The sequence below is a fragment of the Callospermophilus lateralis genome, chromosome 2 (genome assembly GCF_048772815.1).
Source record: "Callospermophilus lateralis isolate mCalLat2 chromosome 2, mCalLat2.hap1, whole genome shotgun sequence".
NCBI lineage: Eukaryota > Metazoa > Chordata > Mammalia > Rodentia > Sciuridae > Callospermophilus > Callospermophilus lateralis.
Window position 1 is genome coordinate 10,699,849 of NC_135306.1, and position 19,279 is coordinate 10,719,127.

The window sequence follows — 19,279 nt, forward strand, 5'->3', positions numbered from 1 at the left end:
CAAGCGCTCTACCATTGAGCCACAACCCCCGCCCCTCAAGCTAGTTCTTTTTTTTTTTGACACGTTTACCATTCTTTGAACCCCTCTTTGCCTTCTAGCAAGCTGAGGTTTTCCACTTGCATCTTTTTTTTTTTTTTTTTTTTTTTAATACTGGGGATTGAACCAAGGGACATTTTATTACTGAGCTACATCCCCAGTTTTTTTTTTTTTTTAAATATTTTTCTTTAGTTGTAGATAGCCACAATTACTTCATTTTATTTATTTATTTTTTATTTTTATGTGGTGCTGAGGATCGAACTCAGTGCCTCATACATGCTGGACAAGTGCTCTACTACTGAGCTACAACCCCAGTCCACATCCCTAGTTCTTTTTATCATTTATTTTGAGACGCATCTTGTTAAGTTGCTGAGGGTTTTGCTAAGTTGCTGAGGCTGGCCTTGAACTTGTGAACCTCTTGCCTCATCCTCTTGAGTCACTGAATTATAGGCATGCACCAACACACCTGGCTCCAAGCTCATCTTGTACATTGACTGTCCAGCTTGGAATCAGTTTTTCTTCAAGGAGCCCAGGTTTGCTTTAGAGAATTGTATTTAGAAGCCAAAGGGTTGGGTACTAGGTGTGCTTTTTTCTTCTCTGAAGCCCTCTTAGTAGAGCTAGGAAATATGTGTATTAAAAGTAACTTGCAGGGCTGAGGCAGTAACTCAGTGGTAAAGTGCTTGCCTTCCATGTGTGAGGCACTGGGTTCAATCCTCATCACCACATAAAAATAAAATAAAGATACTGTGTGTTCATCTACAACTAAATAAAATTTTTTTAAAAGTAACTTGCATTTTATTTCTCTATGAATCAATATGTAATATAAACCTTGAACCTCACACTCATGTCCAATTTAGATCTAACTCCATGGAAATCATGCTTGTTGTTTGTTAACTTCAGCTATGAGAAATCAGACTTACATAAGCGTTCCATTTATTATTATTATTATTATTACTACTACTACTACTACTACTATTTATTTATTTATTTATTTTGGTACTGGGGATAGAACCCCCAGAGGTGCTTAACCACTGAACCATATCCCCATCCCTTTATTTTTACTTTTGAGACAGGGTCTCACTAAATTGCTTAGAGCCTTGCAAAGTTGCTGAGGCTGGCCTCGAACTTGTAATCTTCCTTCCTCAGCTTCCCGAGTAACTGGGATTATAGATGTGCACTGCCACACTTGGCTTCAAGCCTTCCTTCCTGTCTTGGGCACAGATTAGGCATACTGCCCCTTCACCTCCAGCCCATGTGGATCCTCTCCTCTCACTGTGCTATCTTGGGGGGATCACACTGCTTATTTGGTTTTTCTGTATCCTCCTCCCTTCCCATTGCCCTATTTGGACTCTGACTCCATAGCACACTGGGCACCCCTCCATGTCTCATGCCTGTTTGAACTTCTACACCCACTCAAAGATGCCCTTATGCCTGGTCATGCTCCATAATCTCTTTGGCTCTGACACTCTGTGTTGGGCTGCCCTTATGTGGGGACAGCTCTCATTCTGCCTATGCTTCAACACCCCAGGCCTGGCTGCCCCATATGTGAATACCCATCTCATCTCCTCAAGTCTTTAGCTTCCCATACAGGCTGTTCTCTGTGTGGCTGTCTGCCTTATCCACTTGGACTGGGCATCTCATGCCAGGCCACCCCTCACATGGATATCCTTCTATTGTGCTCCTGTGCTGGCATCCATTCCTCAGCTGCTTAGGCCCTCTGCATGTTGGGCTATCACCAGAATGGACATCCATCTTGCTCTGCCCATCTAACAGCTTTAGGACTGAATAAATCATTCATAAAGGGAAAAGGACAAGTTAGGGAAGGGTGAGTTTTGTTTTTTTTAAAGTATTTTTTGTAGATGGACACAATACCTTTATTTTATTTATTTATTTTTATGTGATGCTGAGGATCAAACCCAGTGCCTCACATGTGCTAGGCAAATGTTCTATCAATGAGCTATAACTCTAGGCTGGAAGGGGGAGTTTTTAACTCCTTTTAAGAACAAATATGTTTATTGATAATGAAATGGATACCATTTTTGCAAATACATCATTATTGTTGAGAGTTTGGATTTTACACTGCAGCTTGGTCTACCAGAGAATTTATTAAAACTACATGGATAGCTGGGTGCGGTGGTACTTGCCTGTAATCTTAGATCCTTGGGAGGCTGAGGCAGGATAAAAGTTTAAAGCCAGCATCGGCAACTTAGTGGGGCCCTAAGTAACTAATAAGACCCTGTTTCAAAATATAAAAAGGGCTGGGGATGTAGTTTAGTGGTTAAGAGCCCTTGGGTTCAATCCCCAGTCCCCCAAACCAAACCAAACTAAACAACAACAACAACAACAAAAAAACAACTACATGGAATGCTGTGCTTCAGAATGGTGCTCAGCCTGTATCTCTGCCTGGACTGCAGCTAAACCTTTTCCAGTCATTTGCTTATACATTCAGTTTAAGAATCTTTCCATTGGGATATGTGGAAGGCAAAACTTTGTAATTCCATTCATAGCAGTATCTATATATCTTTATTAGTCTTATTCTGAGAACATTATTAGAAATGAAAAGTTAAGCATAAAATCTTAAAACGACTTGTTTGTATAATTACATGACTAAGTTAATCACTTTTAACAAGTCTCAACAATGACTGCATTCTCCTGTGAAGGTGTTAACTTGTTATGGGTTAGAAAGCACCCTTTGATACAGCCTTTTCAGTTTAGAAAAACAGCTTTAATTTCAGGGTTCACTGAAACAAATGGAGACTTGTTGGGAATATTAACACTACCTTTTTGTCTAGCTTAAAGGAATCAATGTTTATTAGGTGATGTTTGCTAGCATGTTCTGAAGTGTATACAGTTTCTGTTGACCATGTTATCAACTTTAAAACAGTGCTGTTGGTATGAATTTTGAACATTACACTGGACCCTCCTCAGCATCTAAATTTGAAACTAAAGAAGCCCTGTGCTGGAGCTGACTTGAAGTTGTGAAGTTGTGAAATGAGGAGTCTTAATGCTGTGCTTCAGATCCGTAGCTCTAAGTTACAAGGGCCTAGCATTGTGGCCTGGTTACCATATGCAGCCCAGATTCATTTTGCAAGGAGTTAGTGTCACATTTTTCTTCTAATCTTGTAATATGTTGTAATTGAAGAAAAGTAGGTCCTAATTGAAAGCTGATGATCCAGCAGAGTGATCAATAACATGATGCTTTGCGAAAAAAACAACCATTAAGCTATCCTGCTGCCTTAATATTGTCAAAGCCTTTGTCTGTTTGGTGACTTCAAGCTGAGTGTACTTAATCATTTTGAGACTATGTCCATGAGCACTGAGCGGGGCCCTTCCAGTGAATCAGAATTGTGTTCAACAGAGTATTTGAATAGAAATGCTTTTGTGGCTTACTCTCAGCCTTCGCTCTCCCAGAAGCAAGAATTGAGCAGACTTCCCTTTTTTTCCAAACACATTTTAGCTGTTTGTGCCTATCATTTTTCTGTTTTTAAGAGCTGAGGCTGTTGTCAGCAGGTGTGACTTACTGATACTTTTGACTCCAAAAGAAAACATCTTTAAAGAATAGTGGTCAGATGAAAGAGGTGTGTGTTCTGTAAACTGCCTCTTGCCAGAAGAGGAGAAGCTGGAAACTATATGTTAGATGTTGGAGGAAAACTCACCCCCGACACATTTATTTGCCAGGTATTGCCCTTGGGTTATGAGAAAACACAGCTCTACCCTCAAGGAGCTACCATTTTGGTGGGGAAGAGAGAGATTTAATCAGAGACACGTGAGTGGTTCTCAATTTTGGCTGTACTTCAGAACAGGTTGAGGAGTTTAAAAAACATACTGATGCCTGGGGATTCCAATTATGTTGGTCTGAGGTGCAATCTGAACATCAGGATTTTTAAAAGCTCCCCAGGTAAGCTTGTAGTTGTCCCAGGTTGATTGTGGTAAGAGCATTGAGACTAGTTCCCTGGGAGGACAGGGTGCCCTGGGACCATAGCAGAGGAGCACTTAACCCCAGCTGGGCTATTTATGTTGTGAGGAGGTAGAGAAAACTTCCAAGAGAAGATCGTATGCCTGATTTGAGGCTTAATGAATGAGGCGGTCAAGCAAAAAAGACTGGACAGATGTTCCTTGTGGAAGAGCAGCTGAGTAACAAAGAACAGGAGAGTGGTTGGTGCTTTTGAAGTAAGTTTCATTCCGCTGCTTCCTTTCTTCATCATCGGTCAGTTTGTCCTCTGTGAGTTTCAGTGTCCTCATCTCTAACCTCAGGCTAATATTACTTGCAGTGGGAATAAGATTAACAGAGATAATACAAGGTAGGTTCACTCCTGGCACAGAGGAAAGGGTGACTGGTGATGGTAGTAATGGTAATGGTTTCATTATCATAGAATTGGAGCATCGTGTGTTGAGGCTAAAGTGGTTGTGTATAGCTGGATCTTAGGGTGCAAGACTGCAGGAGGTGGGGTAGGAAGGAAAAAAAAAAAAAAAACATGCTTGGCATGTGGGCAGGGTTCCAGATCATGGAATGCATAGGAATATAAGGCAATTAATAAAGGCTATCATAGCAGAGCCAAGGACATTTCCATGATAATATGTTAAAATATATCATAAGAGTTCTGGGAAAACTTGGGTCCATATTGGAAAATTGGCTATGAATATGGTATGCTCAACATCATTATGTGTTCTAAATTAGCAGAGTGTTAATAGGACAGAAATAGGATTTTCAGTTCTTTTAGTCAAGTAGTTAAAAATATTGAGCATCTTGAAGAGTAATGGAGGAATAAGCAATCTCAAGGTAGTTCCAGAGATCCTCTCAAAATTATTATAACCTTCATTGTTTATAGGCTTAATGAAAACATTAAGTAAGGGTTATGTGGCCATTTGCATTTAGAGGAAATGCTTTTTAATTTATATTTTGATTTGCAGAGAAAGGCTTCCATCTGCATTAACTTCACTGGTCCTTAAAATAACTTGTGTATATTTGTTGGTATGTTATGTAACTTGTCACAACATTAGTCACCACTTCTTCCATAAGGCAACATGTAAACGATCATGGATAAGCATGACTATAACTTATAATTATAGACCAATTTGTTCATAGCATTTTAGTCAGCTTTTTTCTTTTCTTTTTCTTTCTTTCTTTCTTTCTTTTTTTTTTTTTTTTTTTGAGAGACTGTTATAACCTTTGTCTCCTTATAATAGAATTCTGCCAGCTATTTGAACTGAGTAAGTACCTTTGGCTTATTATTTATTACTCATTACTGTGAGACACTAACAATGGAGATCAGTAGAAGAAAGGAGTGGGCTTTATTATTTCTAAAAATGCCTTTTTTCTTTGAAATGTATCTTTTATTGCAAATACCGTTGCAATGATAGATTGTTGAGGTATACCTATATTTTATGTTATATGTACTAACTTATTTGGAAGAATTCCATTTATCTAGATCTGTGGTTCTTGAGGTATGCTTGCCAGTCCAACAGCTTCAGGATGAGCTGGGTAGTTGCAGAAATGCTCATTTTTGGTTCCTACTTCAGAAACTCTGGAGGCAGGGACAGAAATCTATCTTCCTTCTACCCGGTATTTATTTGTTTATTATAGTATTAGGGATTGAACCCAGGGGTACTTTGCCCACTGAGCTACATCCCTAGCTCTTTTTATTTTTTATTTTGAGACAGTGCCTCTCTAAATTGTTGAGATTGACCTTGAACTTGAAATCTTCTTGCCTCAGACTCCTGTGTAACTGGGATTATGGGTGCATGCCACTGCACCTGCCTCCAATATTTGTTTGGGCAGCTACCAGGAAAACACTTCTTGGCCTGAAAGATAAGATTCAGGCTCTTCAACTGCTTACGTTTAGAAGAGGAAGACTGACCATAACCAAGGTTGGGATAGATATAATAGGGAGAATTAAAATTAGGTGAAAGTATGATAGAGAAGCCTTTCTGAGAAGGGCAAGTGTAAGCTGAGTTTTGAATGATGGGAAAGGACTGCTTAAGTTGAGATCAGTGTAAAGTTTTGGCTATAAGGTAGGAATGAATGTGGTTTGTTTGAGGAACAGAAAGAAGTCTAGTGTGGTTGGAGTTCTTTGGGCAAGGGGAGAGAGGTCTGGAATAACATTGGACAGGTTTGCAGAGGCTAAATCTTGCAGGTCCTATAAGGACTTTTTTTCCCTCCCACATTTTTTTAATATTTATTTTTTCAATTGTAGTTGGACACAATACCATTATTTTGCTTATTTATTTTTATGTGGTACTGAGGATTGAACCCAGGGCCTCGAACATGCTAGGCGAGTGCCCTACCACTGAGCCACAACCCCAGCCCCTTCCCACATTTATTTTTATTGTGGTAATATACAAATAATGAGAATTTCTGTCTCACGATTTTAAGTGCATAGTTCAATGGTATTAAGTACATTCATATTGTTGTGTGACCATCACCACTATCCATCTCTAGAACTAGAAGTTTGACTTCACGCTAAGCGTATGGGAAGCTTTGGGGAAGTTTTGAGCAGATGGCTGACATAACCTGAAATTTAAAATAAAAGGATTACTGACTGCTAAGTTGAGTTATGTATAAATCTAAGGGAAAGGGTGCAAGGAGGGAGACCAGGCGGAATACTGTAGTTTTCAGGTGAGATGGTAGTAATCTGTTATTCTGAAGGTAGAATTAACAGAATTTGCCACTTGGTTTGTTGATTCTGCAATATATAGCAAAGAGAGGAGTCTAAGACAATATTGTTTTGTTGATTTCAGTAACTGGTAGACTTCAGGAGATGCAGATTTGAGGAAGAAAAGTTTTATCTATTAAATTAGAAATGCTTCTTAGATGTCTGGAAGGGGATGTTGAATAGGCTAAGGAAATATGGAGTCGGAGAGGAAGTCAGGTTGGAGACATGACTTTGGGGCTTTTCAGCATATGATAGTAATTGTAGCCATGAGACTGAATGGGATAATCAGAGTAATAGTGTAGACAGAGTCCTTGATCAAGTTCCAGAGCAGCAAGCTCACATGTTTGAGAATTAGCAAAGTAGCAGCTGGTGAGGAAGGAAGAGTACTAGCAGAGTGAAGTCTTGGAAGGAAGGGGAAGAAAGTGTTTTAAGGAGCAAGACCAGTTGATCAACTGTGTCAGAACAGCTGAGAAGCTAAGACAAGCACTGAGATTTGTGCTTTTTAGCATGTTTTAGCCATGTGACAAGTTGTTTCAGTGGTGTGGTGGATTCAGAAGCCTGATTGAAATGCGTTACAGAGAGAAAGGGAGAAGCAGCAGATGTCCGGTGAGTATACACAGGACATTTTCCACATAGGTCTCTCTACAAAACAAAACACCTTGTGACACAGGTTAATGTGTTGCTGCCCCAGTTTGGTAAAATTTGGCATGTAACACCTTCATGTGCTTTTATTAATTATTTTTATTTAAAAAATGGAAGTCTAGGGCTGGGGATGTGGCTCAAGCGGTAGCGCGCTCGCCTGCCATGCATGTGGCCCGGGTTCGATCCTCAGCACCACATACAGACAAAGATGTTGTGTCCGCCAAACACTAAAAAATAAATATTAAAATTCTCTCTCTCCTCTCTCTCTCTCTCTCTTTCTTTTTTTTAAAAAAAAAAAAAAATGGAAGTCTAGATAAAAACCGGGGACAGTCTGAAGACCCTCCATGGAATACTAGGATCCCATGGAATACATCTAAAAAACTACTTGCTTTCTTCTTTTTTAAACTGGAGATTGAACCCAGGAGTGCTTAACCACTGAGTCACATCCCCTACCTTTTAAAAAATTTTTTATTTTGAGACAGAGAGACAGGGTCTCATTAAGCTGCTTAGGCCTCACTAAATTGCTGAGACTGGACTTGAATTTGCAGTCCTCCTGCCTTAGCCTTCTGATAACTGGGATTACTGGCATGTACTACTATGTAAAACTATTTTCTAAATGCAGAGGAATGAAATTCTGAGATTAAATTCAATCAGTTGCAAGAGAGTCTTAAAGATATTTTTAGGTTTTGGAGGGAATTCTGATTTCAGATTAAACTACCTATTATTTATGAAAGATGACATTAGAATACTCCTTTCTTTCATCAAATGCTCTACCTTGAGAGCTTCTTAATGAATGGGATGTTTCCATATGGTATTTTCCACAAATGTGTCAAAGGGTGCAAACTTTGTAGGTCATTTTGTACCTTCTTTTAGGGAAAAAAGTGTGCAAGCCTTTTTTTTTTTTTTAAGGCCTTCTTCAAACTTTATTTTTTTAAAAGTAAGATTCTGATTTAGTGTCTCATTTAAAAAATATTATATTTGAGAAGTTGTATTTAAGTGCCTTGCATTTCAGAGCAGTCATTTCTTTTTATCCTCTAGGCACATGTTTAAAGCAAAAGTCCATGTTTCTTTCCAGTGAAAATCTGATGATCCTCCACAGGATAAATAAGTAGCTTCTTGATTCACAAAACACATTTTGCTTTCTATTTCTAAGGAATTAGAGGAAATATTATCATATTTTATTGACTTTAAGACACGATTACCTATAAGATGAACTATTATTTTGTATATTACTAAGAAAGAAAAAGTTGCTGCCATTTAGAATTGTAAAATGCTATGAGCTGCAAGAGATGTGAAAGGGTGGAGGATGAGAGTTCACCTTAGAGTCAATGAAACATGAAATTTGAGGGCTGGGAGCTGAGTTCTGGTGCTGGCTGTGTTTCTAATTAGCTGTGGGACTACAGACCAGTTACTTAGACTCTCTTTGTCTCAGGTTCCTCACCTGCATGTTGAAAGTCATGGCCAACACACCTTCCTCATAGGGTTATGATGAAGATGAAATGAGATAAATGATGTAATTATTTTGAAAAGTTTTAGACTTTACTGGGAAAAATTCAAAGTATTTCTGTGATTTAAATTAACCCTTAGACACTATTAGACAACTCAGTTTTTCTTATCTGACTTTTGTTGTCAGGTTTAAAATAGAATTTAGTTATAGACATTTGAAAGAATATTTTCTTCTGGTAAGTGATTTTCATTCAACTTAGAAGTAATCTTTTTTAATTGTAGTTTTGATATTAAAGGGAAAATCCGAAGATAATATAATATTAATATATATATATATAATTAATATATAATAATATAATATTCTTTATCATCCAGAATTATTAACTCTTAAATCTATTAGTGCTGAGATCTTTTTTTAAATATTTTTTTAGTTGTAGTTGGACACAATACCTTTATTTTTACTTTTATTTGGTGCTGAGGGTTTAACCCATGCCTTGCACGTGCTAGGCAAGTGTTCTACCGCTGAGCTACCACTTCAGCCCCAGTGCTGTGATCTTTTAAATAAATACTTAATATGAATATATTACATAAAAGGTAAAAAAATAATAATGAACTTTTATACACTTGCCATTGCCAGTACAAGTGAAAGTCACTATGTGGAAACAGTATCTTTAATTTAGATTAGCATCCTGTTTTCACAATGTCTAATAAGGTAGGGCACTGTTTATCTTGTTTCAGTCTTTAAAAGCTATAAACAGCATGTTTATTTTATCATATGAGTGTTACATTTTGGAATAAAGTAGAATGGGCTATTTTTTTTACTGGGTTTCTTCAAAATTCTACTTATGAATTTGGAGATCCAGCTATGGAAGTTGGAAATATGACATCTGTCAAATAATGGTAATGGCTAACTTTTTATTTGCCAGACATTATGCCTAGACAATTTTTGCTATTTTCCAGAAGTTTTATGGTAATTCTAGTTAGCTGATTTTTATTTTGTAGATTAGGAAGGTTGTGGTGCAGAAGTTGAGTAGTTTGTAGAAAGTTCATTGGCTATTTAGTTGCATGCTAATGATTTTAAGCCCATAGGTTTTGCCTCATACCACCTCAGTTCTTGTCAGTAATCACAATCTGTTTCTTTTATAGGCAAAACCCAGAGACCACATTTGAAGTGTATGTGGAAGTAGCCTATCCTCGGACAGGTGGCACTCTTTCAGGTACTTTGCATGTTCAATTATGATTTGATGTGTTTCCTTATTGTATGAGATAGCCATGCACATGGAACAATATGTGATTAAACTGTTATTTGTCTTTAAGTCTATGTAAGTGCCTTTCCCTTTTTTCTCATGCCCACATTATCCTAGGAAGAATGGAGAATAAAAGCACAGTGAATATGCTGAATTGGAGTCACTGCGATAGCAGGCTTAAAGTATGGCATTATTCATTGTAATCATTGAATCTTCATTTGCATCTGTCACAGTTGCCTGGAAGTCAACTATTTAATGTGAAATGTTGTCACCTTGCTAATGAGCAAGGCTTAGAATTAGATTATGGGGTACAATATAATAGAGAATTCTCTGACATTAAACTGAAAGGAGATGCACAAAGTGAACTTAGTTTAGCAAATGCTGATGGTAAAAAAGAAGTCTGGAGACTATTTGAAGGAAACACTTTCTCTGTTTTAGCTTTTGGTCTAATTTGGATATGTATCCTGGACAATAGGGTCTTATATAAGTTTAGGGAATCTTGAACAGGCTGTGTATATCTCTTCTTGATCTAAAATTTTTTTGGTTAGTGAGAAAAGTAACCTTACGATCTAGTGTTCTTTTTCTTGATTCCTGAGAGAGAGATGCATTTTGACAAATGTTAGGGGCTTTGGGTTCATACACACAAACACTCTCATTTATTATTTGGTGCTTAGGGAGAATGAATTTACCATAGATTGGAAATTTGCAGTAATCAGGATTCTAATGGTAGTTATATCCTTAATTGGCTTTACAACTTTGGGCATATTTTCTATTTCGTTATTTTAATTAGATTATAATAATAAACTTAGCTATCTTTAATTGAGTCCCTGTTGTTTTGCTTTACTTGCTTGATATCTGTATTGTTAACCTTACAGTACAACCTTTAATGTTAGTTGAGTGACATTCTCATCATTACTGTGAGAAAATAGAATCTCAGGTAAAATAACTTACTGAGTTTGTGTAACTACTATGTGGAATGGCCAAGATTTTTGTTTTAAGTTCTCTTTGCTCTGCTAAGTTACCTCTTGGGGTCAGCGAATATAGCATATGTGTCTATTCCTGTTACTTGCAGTGATATTAATATTAAAATGAAAGAATTTTCTTTCATAGAAAACTTGAAAAACTATATTCTGTCTTCTGGATTATTTTAGGAAGGCTGTGAAGCATATTACAAATTTCTGATTCTCAGAAGGTAAAACATCCCTATTAACTTGTGTCTTATTGTTCATTGGGTTTAGAAGGGAAGTACTGTGTTATCAGGTGCATGTTCACATGCAACAACTCCTGCATGAGCTAACTTCACAGAGTAGTTATTCCATGATGGCTATGATTTGACAGATAAATTCAAAGATAAAAGGTTTTATTTTTACAGTTTCTAATGTTTTCTTCTTTTAATATTCTAGGATTTCCCTGTGAAAATTCAAATTAATTTTTTAATTATTATTTTTAATTTTTTAAATAGATTTTATCTTTTTAAATACACAACAGTGGAATGCATTACAATTCTTATTACACATATAGAGCACAATTTTTCATATCTTTGTATATAAAGTATGTTCATGCCAATTCATGCCTTTATACATGTACTTTTTTTGCATTACAATTCTTATTACACACATAAACCACAATTTTTCACATCTCTGTTTGCATATAAAGTAAAAATTAATTTTTAAAAAATATTCTTTTAGTTATAGATGGACACAATACCTTTATTTTATTTATTTATTTTTATGTGATTCTGAGGATTCAACCCAGTGCCCCACATGTGCCAGGCAAGAAAGTGTGCTGTCACTGAGCCATGACTTTTTTGGATATAAACAAATTTTGAAAGGTACAAAATGAGATGAAAGAATGAATAAAACAAAGTCTTTATCCTACCCCCTTATCCTAGCCATCTAATTTCTCCTTTTTTTTTTTTTTTTTTTTTTTTTTTAATATGCAACTCTTTTCTGGGTTAAACTTTAGGATTTTAACAATGTATTTTGAAAGAAAAACTTAAAAGAATAGTTCATGGGTCGGGGGTTAGCTCAGTGGTAGAGCACCTGCCTCACATGTGCAAGGCCTTGAGTTTGATCCCCAGCATCACAAACAACAAAACAAAATAGAACAAGTATAAAGTAAGTGGCCATGTTACCACTATCTAGGTTAGAAGTTACAATGTTGCATGGTTCTGTGGAGATACCTATCCTGACAGGAGGGACCCTTGACCTGGCCCTGTTGTTTAGGGGGCCACTGCTTTAGGGGGCCCTAGTTGGGCACTTATCTTCTGATACAAGGAGTGCCTGATCCTCTGTATGGGACTTGCTCAATTGGAGCCTGAACCCTTTCATCCTGGACCCTGATTTGAGTATCTAGGATTTCAGAATTTCTTGCCCGAATGGTTCAGAGCTGGCTTTCAGAACCTGTACAAGTCTCTCCTCTGGGGTCTGTCCCCCTGAAGATGGACTGAGCTGCTAGTATATTTACTCCAAGGCCTAATGGTTGCTGTTGGTGGTTTTGAGTAGAATATGGGGCAAACCTTTAGATTTGTCAGTGGGGGTGATTGCACTTGTGTGCAAAGTCCCTTCTGCGGTGGATACAGAAGGGGACAATGGCAGTGAACTGTGGCATGCTCATGGCACCACCACATTTCTTTGTGGAACCCTAGGGAATCCACAAATGCTGACTGTGGCCTTAAGTTATTAATGTATATTTATCATGATAGGGTAGACCTTATTTAATAGTTTGTAAGCTTGTGTAACTTTTAAATTATTAGACATGTGGTCTGTGGGTCTCCCTTTGTACCCTTTCTAGGACTTATAAATGTTAGAGGTGGGCTTGGCCAGCACCCTAGATGTTCCTCACTCCCCTTCTCAGAGGTTACCACTATCTGGACTTTTCTGGTAACCATTCCTTTGTTTTTCTTTTTTTTTTTAATATTTATTATTTTTTAGTTGTAATTGGACACAATACCTTTATTTCACTTATTTATTTTTATGTGGTGCTGAGGATCGAATCCAGGGTCTCATACATGTGAGGCGAGCACTCTACTGCTGAGCCACAACCCCAATCTTCCTTTGTTTTTCTTACTAGTTTCATTATATCAGTTTACCTCCCTAAAAAGTATAATCAAACCTATTTCTGAATTTTATAGAAAAAAAATTCCTCAGTATATAGTTTTGCTGCTGTTTTTACTTGATTATGTTTGTAAGGGTCCTCTCTGTTGTATGTAACAGCATTCATTTATTTTTTCATCAGTATGTAAATACAGTATAAAATTATATCATAAATTATTTATTATATTGTTGGGAACATGGCTATTCCAAGCAATGGATGCTGTGATCTTTCTTACACATAAATTCTGGCACATGTAAGCAGGCATTTCTGTAGAATATATAATACTTGATTACTGGATCATGCTAAACTGATATTCAAAACTGATTGTGCTAGTCTGTATTCCTGTCTTCAGTGCTTAATAATTCTTATTGCTCTACTACTTTGTCGGCCCTTGGTATGGTTCAATTTGATTTTTGCTAACTTGATGGTTGTATAATAGTATCTCCTTGTTGTTTTTATTCATATTTTCCTGATGACTAAAGAGATTGAGTACCTTTTCATATGCTTATTGATATCTTGGGTATCTACCTTCTTCTTCTTCTTCTTTTTTTTTTTTTTTGTGGTGCTGGGATTTGAACCTAGGGCTTTGTGCATGAAAGACAAGCACTCTACCAACTGAGCTATATCCCCAGCCCTCTATCTTCTTTTATAAAGTGACCTGTTCAAGTTTCTTCTTAAAACTTTATTTTTTTCTCTTTGATTTATAAGAAATTGCATAATATGGATATTAATTATATAATTATATGTGTTACAGATATCCTCTTCCAGTCTAGGGTTTGTTTTTACTGTTTTTAGAATATTTGATCAAAACATTTTGGTTTTAATATAGTACAATTAATATTTTCCCTGTGCTCCCAATATAAAGATATTTTCTTCTAAGAGATTTCATAGTTTTGTCTTTCACATTTAGGTCTTACCAAGGATTTTAGTTTTCTATTATGTGCTTAATATCTGGAAAAGTTAAACTCTAAATTTCTTTCCTCATCCATGATTTGTAAAAATTGAGAAATTAAATAAACCCTAATTACTAAGGTATGCTATGCTTCTACTTAAAATATAGTTTACAGAGTAATCAAGTACATCAAATCACACCTACAAAATTATCTAAAATTAAAAAATGACATGTGAGAAAGGCTGGTGAAAAATATTACTAAACTTTAAAGAGAGCTATTTTTTTCATTGATTATTTTTAATATATACACTAGTGAAAACATGAAACTGTCCCGCACAGGTTCTGTTTTATGATAAATGTCTCATGACTCCCATGGGAGAGACATGTGATCTGTCTTCGAAATTATAGTAAGATCCCCTAACACTGAAGGGAACACCTTCCATAGATTGTATGAATAAAATTTGGCTATATAGACAAACTTATGATACTGCTTGTTTTCTTTGGAAATTGTAAAATTTCCTAGTTGCTATTACCACTGACTAAGCTGTCACTGAATATTTGATTTTTAGACACCTTTGTCTACTTCTATAACCTTCTTGTGTTTACTTTTTTTTATTACCGGGAATTGAACCCCAGGGGTGCTATACTGCTGAGCTACATCCCCAGTCCTTTTTGATTTTGAGATAGGCTCTTGCTTAGTTGATAAGGCTGGCCTTGAACTTGGAATCCTCCTGCCTCAGCCTCCTGAGTCACTGGGATTATAAGCATGCACCACCAAGACTGTTATGTTTGCCTTTTTCCTATATTATTTAATGTATTATTTTTGCCATTTTAGATGATTGTGAAGAATCTGCCTTAATATTGGTCTTTGTTTCTTGAATCTGAATCTCTGATGTGTACCAAAGTATCTGAGCAAACGTAGATATAAACCTTACCTTGTACAGTACTACTGTCTGGGCATAATCTTCTCTTTGAAATTTGTTTGCATCTCCCTAAAGGCATTAAATCCCTCTGTGAGAAGGTAAGTTAGAAAGCAGAAAACTTCTGTGGGAGTTTTATTCTTAGACTTTTTTTTTCATATTGTGTTATGTTATGTTCCCATTGCAATATATATACTAAATTTTTTCTTAGGGTATTTAATACATATTGGCAGCTTATGCTAGTGTATTGTTTTCTATTTCTCAAATTTTTAGTAGCTTGTTTAGTGATTAGTTCTTGAGTATGCATCAAATTTTAAAAATTTTGAAAAATTATAAAGAGAAATTATCACTCAGTAATACCTGCTGTTAATGTTTTGGTGTATTTATTTCCTTGTAGTCTTCTTCTTTGCCTCAGCTCCTGAGCTGCTAGGATTACAGGCGTGTGCCAGCGTGCCCAGTTTGCAGTCTTCTTTTGTGTATGTGTGAATATTATGTTTAGAAAAAATATATATCATTTTTTTCTGGATTGTTGCTATGTGTTTTTTCCTTCCCTCAGTTAGTCTTTAGCTTACCCTAAAATTATTAATATAGCTTTGTAAAAATCATTTAGTTACTATGAATTGTTGTATAAAATGTATATGCTATATTTATGTATGATTAGGTCTTTAGATTGCGTCCAGGATTCTGTCATAAATGGTACCAGTGAACTTCTTCGTGTATAACACTTGCCATTTATGTGGTGCTGAGGATTGAACCCCGAGCCTCATGCATGCTAGGCGAGCGCTCTACCACTGAGCCACAACCCCAGCTCCCCACCCTTTTTTTTGGTGGTGCTGGAGATTGAGGCAAGCACTCTACCTACTGAGCTATGTCCCCAGCCCCATTTTGAGATTTTTGATTTACTTTGTTCTTAATTTTTTATGCTGTCTTTTTGCCACATTTTATTTTTGTACTGAAGCTGGTGTATTTGTTAAGAATTCACCTTTACTTAAGGATTCCAGAAAATCAAGGGAATCACCTCACCCTGGAAAGCTGCCAAGGCTGAATTCAGCCTGTATGTCCAAACATCTCAGAAGAGGGTGCTCTTGCAAGAGAGATCAGCTTGTAAGCTTCCATGATTAGATGTTGCTGGCCATGCAGAAACTCAGGAATGCATTCCCAACACCCGTTGCTCATTGTAGCTGGCATCTCTGAGCCTGCATGGGCACTCTTCCTGGCAGACGCTAAGTTAGCATTGGAAGAGTGGCAGCATCAGGTTCTTCAGGGCTGCTCAGTAGACCAGCTTCCACCTGTGTCCACTCCCTTTACAGCATTTTTAATGCGTTAGTCCAGTGACCACTTTTTAAAAAGAAGGGGCTAATCAAGTTGAGAAACTTGTGAGGATTTTGTGAAAGCAATGCATAAGCCTTGGTGTTTTGGTAGCTGAGTTGTTCATTTACCTGAGTGTTAGCCTTAAGAAAAAACCTTTGCTTAAAGTCTCTCTTAATGGTTGAGAATATGCCTCAGTTAGTTTGAATTTTAGCTTTCATTTTAGAAAATTGTAATTGTGGTCGAGGAACTTTGCTTGAATTTATGGTTACAGAGGATATTCACTATTACTAGACATTTACAAAAATGAACTTAAACGATGCTGTCTGTTTTGAAGTTGTATGGTGTGTGTGTGTGTGTGTGTGTGTGTGCGCTCACACATGCAAAACTCTTGAGAATGAAGGTTTTTTTTTTTTAGAGAGTTAAGTTTTATTACAGATTTAAATATTCTTGACAGATACCAACTAAATTTATTATCATTTTCTTTTTCAATAATATTAAGGATAGTGAGTCACAACAAGCTTGAACAGTAGTAATGAAAGAGCTTACTTATTGAGTCCTTAGTAAGTCTTATTCACTTTTCTTAATATTATCTTTTTCAACCTTGGATAACTCAATAAAATGGGTCTTAGGTTTGAGGAAACTGAGGCTCAGAAAGTCTAACTTATCTAGGTTGGAAACCTCTAAGTTTTAGAACCAGCATTTTAATTTTAGTCTTATGGCATCTTCCATAAAATTATTGGCTGATATTACCTATATGTGTAGTGGTTAGAAAAATCAAATAATGTTAATTTGGGGGGAAGAGAAAACAGGCTTGTATAGAAAATCAGTGGAGAGATGGTTTTATAAATGAGCTAAACAAGTGTTCTTACAGTTTTCTGATGAAATTACTTTAGCTTTTCTTTTTACTTATCTTGAATTTTCCAGTGAAATGGATCTTGATTCTTAGTAGCATAGTTGAAACAAATTGTCATTCACTCAAAAGACATATTAAGCCAATTCTTCCCAAGTACTTGACAGGCTAGTTAGAAAAAGTCTTGTTTGGCATATAGGCATGGAACTTCATCCCACTGAACTTTTAAAACTGATTTTAAAATGTGAGGTGTAGCTTTGAGAATTAACATGTGCCTGTCTCATTTTTTCAAGATTCTCATAATAATGATTATTTCTTTAAACTAGAGGTGAGCCTAGTGAGAACTCATTATAATAAAACTTTTGCCCACTACTTAAGGAAGTAAAAAAATATTATTCTAATTATATACATATAAAAATAGGGCTCCATGAGGGTAGAAATTGTTTTGTTTACACCTGAATATTTCAGTATGCAGAAGAGTACCTGGCAAATAATGGGCCCACAAGTATTGAATAATTTATTTATTTACTTTTTTTGGTGCTGGAGATCATACCCAGGGCCTCTGGCATGCTATGTATAGCACTCTGCCACTGAGCTTCAACCCAGCTCAGGTACTGAAAATAAAGCTTAGAGACAAGGGGATGTTTAATTGATGGAGTTGGGATTTAAATTCTATTCTGTGTATATTCTTTTTAAAAACTTACAAAACTATCGCACAAATTACATAGTATGTATGTTTGTATGGAGTTTAAAGAACAAATGAAAATGCATGTACCTGCTACTGAACTGAAGAAACAGAACATTTTGTGCCTTTCTCAATTTGCCTGTTTAGTTTTTTTTTGTACTGGGAATTGAACCCAGATGCGCATTACCACTGAGCCACTTCCCCAGCTCTTTTAATTTTTTTTATTTTGAGACAGAGGACAGAGTCTCATTTAGTTGCTTAGGGCTTTGCTAAGTTGCTGAGACTGACGTGAAACTTGCAATACTCCTGCCTCAGCCTCCCAAGTTGTTGGGATTACAGGTGTGCATAACAGCACCTGTCTCCATTTGCCTTTCTTTATGGAGAATTTTACATTAATTGTGTATCATTGTTTGAAGCTTGTGCTTTTAATTATACTATGCTGCTGCTCCAGATTGGTTATATTGAATGAGTTTGAATTGCTGTTCTTAGGAAGTAACAGAAATTGAGCTGTGTATTAATTAATGCTTAACTTTTTTTGAAGCAGTTTTTTTTTTTTTTTTTTTTTTTTGCTGCTAAAGTGTACAATTTTGGTACAAATTATAGGGGAGTCTTAGAATTCTTGGTTTATTCATGACAGTGGCTCTTCTTACTATATTTGTGATTCACATTATTAGGCCTTTGGCCTTCTAGGTGGACCAGAAATTCATTGATCTACTAAGCTTTAAAATCTATGCAAGCAGTGAGTGTGTTGAATTTTTTAAATGGATTGCTATGTGTGTGCTTTTAAAGTTTGTTAAAATAAATTCCCTCCAAATGCCAATCTCAGAGTCAAATTTTCTCAACTGTAAAGAGGGGTCACTACTTCATGATTAAATAGGAATGCACAGTGTATGAGACATGAAGAATTCTTTATAAATGGGGGTTGTTATTTTAAGTTATTTTTGTTTAAGGCAAGAGCTTGTATCTCATAGAACTCTGTTATTCAGCAAGTGTTATCAATTTAACATAGCTAAAAAATAGGAAGTAGAAGTAACTAGCTTAAGTAGGTATCTGAGTCCATGCGTTAAAACTGAAATCCTTTATTCATGAGAAAGTCTTTAGCCTGTGCCTCAAGGATTTTTCAGTATTATACTGCTCTGCATAGTTGCTGATCTTGTTGGTGACATTAAGTCATGATATTGATCAGGATTTTTTCATTACAAATCTGACTTGAGTATAAGAGAATTTTTTGGTTCTCAATATTGAAAAGTGCAGTGGTAAAACTGGTTTTCGGTTTTGCCAGATCTAGGTTTTCTAATCATGTTTTCACAGATCTGCCTTTATTTATTTATTTATTTATTTTTATTGATTGTTCAAAACATTACAAAGCTCTTGACATATCATATTTCATACATTTGATTCAAGTGGGTTATGAACTCCCATTTTTACCCCGTATACAGATCGAAGAATCACATCGGTTACACATCCACGTTTTTACATATTGCCATACTAGTGACTGTTG

The 19,279-nt window shown here is 36.2% G+C and overlaps 1 protein-coding gene across 5 annotated transcripts in view; it reads left to right on the forward strand.

The window, feature by feature from the left end:
- Positions 1 to 19,279, forward strand: part of Dennd1a (DENN domain containing 1A) — a 530,651-nt gene that overhangs the window by 42,787 nt on the left and 468,585 nt on the right. For all 5 annotated transcript variants that reach the window (XM_076845503.2, XM_076845505.2, XM_076845504.2 and 2 more), the window contains exon 2: positions 9,924 to 9,994. In XM_076845503.2, the coding sequence (XP_076701618.2) occupies positions 9,924 to 9,994 (71 nt within the window). The remainder of the gene's footprint in view (positions 1 to 9,923; positions 9,995 to 19,279) is intronic.